The following is a 6,000-nucleotide window of genomic DNA, read 5'->3' on the forward strand; positions in this document are numbered from 1 at the left end:
TAAATGCTTGTCATCACCTTGAGTGGTGTGTGTTACGATTCAGGCCCAATGTGCGCTAAAACAGGTGGCATTGTTTCGATAGACCAATCATTCCACCTTCACGGGCACCTGCCTGGCTTGGACGCAGAGCAATGAGACATCCTGTCTTGTCATTCTATGTATGATAACATTATACACTAGGCTATATGTAGGTGATAGATTCCTAGTTACCACGGCAACGATGACTACCTACGGAAAATAGAACAGCTTCATATATGACACATGTCAACCGGTGTGTTTATCACTGTGTAACTCCGTCAGCTGTTGAGATGCCACAGACCATAAACAGTGGTTAGAGCTGTAGCAGAACATGTTCAGGTACAAACTACCTAGATACCACGTAGTTACAACAGTCAGGACGCCCTACTGTCACACATGATATTCAGACGCGTGGGGAATAATCCTGCATCTGCTGCATAAGACACGTCCATGCAGACAGTACCACATGGCTGCACATAGTTGTACAAGGTACGGAGGCTAATGCAGAGTTGTTGATGGCACAAACGGGACACAGTTGCACAAATACATGCGACTCAGTTGCAGGAGGCATATGGCTGCACAGTCGTACAAACCACACCACTGGAAATGTGCTCAAAGTTAATGACACATGTCACAAGGCACATGAGGCACACACTTGCACAAGACACATGATGCACAAAGTAGCACAGGGCACATGAGGCAAACAGTTGCACAAGGCACACGAGGTACAAAGTAGCACAGGGCACATGAGGCAAACAGTTGCACAAGGCACACGAGGTACAAAGTAGCACAGGGCACATGAGGCAAACAGTTGCACAAGGCACACGAGGTACAAAGTAGCACAGGGCACATGAGGCAAACAGTTGCACAAGGCACATGAGGCACAAAGTTGCACAAGGCACGTGCGGCATACAGTTGCACAAGGCACGTGCGGCATACAGTTGCACAAGGCACATGCGGCATACAGTTGCACAAGGCACATGCGGCATACAGCTGCACAAGGCACAAGCGACGTAGAGTTGCACCAGGTATATGCAGAGTTGCTGGCGGCACAAGCGGGACACAGTAGCACAAATACATGCGACACAGCTGCAGGACGCATATGGCTGCACAGTCGTACAAACCACACCAGGGAAAAATTGCACAAAGTTCATGACGCACACAGTTGCACAAGGCACATGAGAAACACACTTGCACGAGGCACATGCGGCACAAAGTTGCACAAGACACATGAGGCATAAAGTTGCACAGGGCACATGAGTCATACAGGTGCACAAGCCACATGAGACATACAATTGCACAAGGCACATGTGGCATACAGTTGCACAAGGCGCATGCGGCATACTGTTGCACAAGGCACATGCGGCATACAGTTGCACAAGACACATGAGACATACAGTTGCACAGGGCACATATGACGTACAGTTGCACAAGCCACATGTGGCATACAGTTGCACAAGGCACATGAGTCATACAGTTGTACAAGACACATGATACATACAGTTGCACAGGGCACATGATACATACAGTTGCACAAGCCACATGCAGCATACAGTTGCACAAGGCACATGAGTCATACAATTGCACAAGGCACATGATACATACAGTTACACAAGGCGCATGATACATACAGTTGCACAGGGCACATATGACGTACAGTTGCACAAGGCACATGAGTCATACAGTTGCACAGGCCATATGGTGCATACAGTTGCACAAGGCACATGAGTCATACAGTTGCACAAGGCACATGCGGCATACATTTGCACAAGGCACATGAGTCATACAGTTGCACAGGCCATATGGTGCATACAGTTGCACAAGGCACATGAGTCATACAATTGCACAAGACACATGAGACATACAGTTGCACAACGCACAAGCTGCGTACAGTTTTCACAAGGCACTTGCGGCATACAGTTGCACAACCAACATGTGGCATACAGTTGCAAACGCCACATGTGGCATACAGTTGCACAGGTCACATGAGGCAAACAGTTGCGACAACGCACAAGCGACGTACAGTTGCACAAGGCACATGCAGCATACAGTTGCAAAAGCCACATGTGGCATACAGTTGCACAAGACACATGAGGCATACAGTTGCACAAGACACATGATACATACAGTTGCACAAGACACATGATACATACAGTTGCACAAGACACATGAGGCATACAGTTGCACAAGACACATGATACATACAGTTGCACAAGACACATGAGGCATACAGTTGCACAAGGCACATGAGTCATACAGTTGCAAAAGCCACATGTGGCATACAGTTGCACAAGACACATGAGGCATACAGTTGCACAAGACACATGAGGCATACAGTTGCACAAGCCACATGAAGCATACAGTTGCAAAAGCCACATGTGGCATACAGTTGCACAAGACACATGATACATACAGTTGCACAAGACACATGAGGCATACAGTTGCACAAGACACATGAGGCATACAGTTGCAAAAGCCACATGTGGCATACAGTTGCACAGGCCACATGAGGCAAACAGTTGCACAGGGCACATGTGACGTACAGTTTTCACAAGGCACATGCGGCATACAGTTGCACAAGCCACATGAAGCATACAGTTGCAAAAGCCACATGTGGCATACAGTTGCACAGGCCACATGAGGCAAACAGTTGCACAAGACACCTGAGACATACAGTTGCACAACGCACAAGCGACGTACAGTTGCACTAGGCACATTAGACATACAGTTGCACAGGTCACATTTGCACATGGAGACCTACGGGTAGTGTCACAAAGCATTTACAGCACACAGTTTTAAAATATTCCTTCTGATCATGACACACGCCACCACACAGCACAGATGTTCCATGTGACCATGGACTTGGCTGACTGAACATGACACCATCATGGCACTCGTGTCGTCTATGTCTTCAACAACCTCAACAGAACTACCTTATCAACTGAGGCAGATTAAGGAACATATAGAAAACTCCCTACGGGTATAACTATTTGATAAGCAATATACCTACCTAGACGGTAAAATATCGATTCACGAGACTAGATTCATATTTCCCATATTAAAAACACGAGTGATGAATTGTATTTATCTTATAGCTACTACGTGCAATGTAGGACAGTCAATGGGGACTGGGCACCTGTGGCATGCGGTGCTACCTACAGAAATGGGGAGTGTAGCGATCTTGCCGAATTCGCTGTGTTCCTGTGACCTTAGACATCACCTTTTCAAAATCTTTGTTACTGTCATATTTTTTAAATTAATTTCTTAAATAATTTCTCTCAAATATTTTCCACAAGAGAGTCTTCTACTTGTTAGTAATATCATTTTGGCTCAACTATTGAGATAAAGTCTGTGTTTTGAATAGGAAAGAATTTAGCCTAACGACATTGCATGGGGTTTTCAAATTGATCGTTTAGAGGTCTCAAATTATTGATAATATACATCAACATGTGTACCATAATAGATTGATAGCCATTTCCCGTTGAGTGAAAATATTGATAATTATTTGGTGTCAAGGAAGATAATGAGTGAAGCTGAGGTAACCGATGAAAAACACAGAATTACCAGAGAATGCCTTAGCATAAAATATATAGCAATATAAATGCTCAAGTATTTGTTTTCATCGGAATAATATTCTCGTATACATGAGATTTATTCAAAATGTGTAACTAACATTCCAAACGGACCCCATTACATAAGCACAACATTACAACACTTGCAACGGAAAATCATTATCATCATGACGCAACGACTTTCTTAGAATTGCAGCGTAATAAATGTGACGTCAAAATATGACATATGGAAGAATCAAATTTCAGGCTCTTTGATGCCTTTATTTTTTATATACTCTGTCGTTTGGCATCGTATTTCTGTTCAGTATGTATTGAATTCTATATAAGACACGGCTTGGTATGTCGTTTGTTTTGCATACATACTTTGAATGTTACAGAGAAACAAACGTCCTTCTCTCCTCGTCCTGTTCTCTGCTGTATGTGACGTATTCGATCAGAACAGTAGGTTTGTTTCGTTATTCTAGATCTATCATGGGGTTTCAGTCAAAGGGAATAATTCTCAAACCATTGGCATAGACGTACAGCATCCACCCATTAGCATCAATTAGATATCCCATGTGTCATTACCTGTGAACAGATGAGGTATTTAAGCCATCAAGTCGTGTCTTCCATTATGTTTAGATTGTGATAAAGACGTTTCGCCAAGCACAGATGACAGGTAGGTACTGAACGTTATCATGTTCAAGTAATACAAACGAATCAAGTAAACATCAGCATTAGAATTTAAAATCGACGTATTGTGTTAATATGTGCGCAACAGGTTAATATCCACTGTATATGTTTCAACAGGAGCGACAGAAGAAGAACTGTGATGTAGCGTTGTAGAAATGTGTGGCACTTACCATCGACAATATCTAATCCAAGCGTCACTTGTATCAGGCCTGCAAGAAACACAAGTAGACCCGCCTGGTGTCCCAATCTTGACATGGCTCTCTTTCCATCCAGCAACAACCAAGCACGTCCGCTTTATACTGCACGTCATGGAATATTAATCACGCCAGAGTGGGAAGTCGCATGACAGTTCATTAGGTATGTTGATGGTGTCCCTTGGGTGAAGCCTTTTTCTCACTATAGACATATAGGACGGAGAGGTCCGACTGCAGCAGCACTTCCGATGCCAGTCTACAGCAGGCACTCCACGACTGTTTCTACTTGAAATATAAAGTTACTGCGTCAACCGTCAACAACACCGGCCACTCAAGTGGACTCAAGCCCAGAAAGTGTCTCAGGCTGACCTCCCTCGCCGGCCAGGGCTGTGACCAGTCTTCGTGACCAGTCTTCGCATACGCCAAGTTTGTTGTGTTGACGACAAGCGCCCAGTTGGTTGAAGATCCCGCCCCTGACGTCCCTCGGCTAGCGTCGGCTCCACCAATACCCGCGCTAATCAATATAATCAAACAGCCTGCTGTCAGCCTTATGTAAGAGCTAGCTCAGCCCCGAGTCATAAAACCTTACTTGTACTAGTTTTTCAAAAGTAACACATAAATCTCAAATCAATACTTTATCTTATCTATTTTCACAAGCGTGGCGATGTCTTTGTTGTGTTGTGGCCCATCTCACAACCTCTAGCGAGGCCGACAGGGGATTTGTGTTAAATACTTAAGAGTGAGTGAATTGACAAATGTTGCTGCCACATGTTCTTTCAGTCAGTAAAGAAAGCGTCGGGGATGACGGAGAGATTACTGTTCACGCGGGCGCATGCAGGATGGCGATAGCGGGTAGGCTGATGCTTGGCGATATGTTCGCGGCAGCAACAGCAGGTGTTAAGTGGTGCGTAAGTGCTACGAGAAGCCATACTACTTCTCCCGGAGTTAAGTCGACCTAATATTGGAATCATAAGATGGTTTTATTGCTTGAAGAGCATATCAACTTAGATCCTTTATGCCATAGAGAGCATGACGGGATTCTCTGTTATCTGGCTCAAGCTGTATTAATGGAAACAAATGGCTTGAGCTTGTGACTGTCGCGTTTTAGTTCCACATTACAACTATGTTTGAAAAATGTAGGCTGGGCGTGTTTTTGGACCGCGTTGTAGATGGTGCTGTGAGAGCTGGTGTAGGTATGGGTATGGGTTTCGGTGAGGGTTTAAGGTTAGTGGTGGTGAAGAACTGGTGTAGGGGTTAAGGGTTTGGGTTAGAGTGGGGTTAAGGGTTGGGGGTTGGAGTGGGGGTAAAGGGTAAAGGGTTTAGGTTGGAGTGGGGGTAAAGGGATGGGGGTTGGAGTGGGGGTAAAGGGTTGGGGGTTGGAGTTGGGGTAAAGGGTTGGGGGTTGGAGTGGGCGTAAAGGGTTGGGGGTTGGAGTGGGGGTAAAGGGTTGGGGGTTGGAGTGGGGGTAAAGGGTTGGGTTGGAGTGGGGGTAAAGGGTTGGGGGTTGGAGTGGGGGTAATGGGTTGGGTTAGAGTGGGGGTGAA

General features: G+C 45.3%; 1 protein-coding gene across 1 annotated transcript in view; it reads right to left on the bottom strand.

Moving 5' to 3' along the window:
- LOC139469631 (neuronal acetylcholine receptor subunit alpha-2-like) overlaps window positions 1-4,926 on the bottom strand; it is a 49,380-nt gene extending 44,454 nt beyond the window's left edge. The window contains exon 1 of the mRNA XM_071251857.1: window positions 4,433-4,926. Within this exon, the coding sequence (XP_071107958.1) occupies window positions 4,433-4,517 (85 nt within the window). The 5' untranslated portion in view covers window positions 4,518-4,926. The remainder of the gene's footprint in view (window positions 1-4,432) is intronic.
- Window positions 4,927-6,000: the final 1,074 nt, after the last annotated feature.

Source organism: Haliotis cracherodii, unplaced genomic scaffold, assembly GCF_022045235.1.
Source record: "Haliotis cracherodii isolate W230 unplaced genomic scaffold, xgHalCrac1.p SCAF_2, whole genome shotgun sequence".
Taxonomy (NCBI): Eukaryota; Metazoa; Mollusca; class Gastropoda; order Lepetellida; family Haliotidae; genus Haliotis; species Haliotis cracherodii.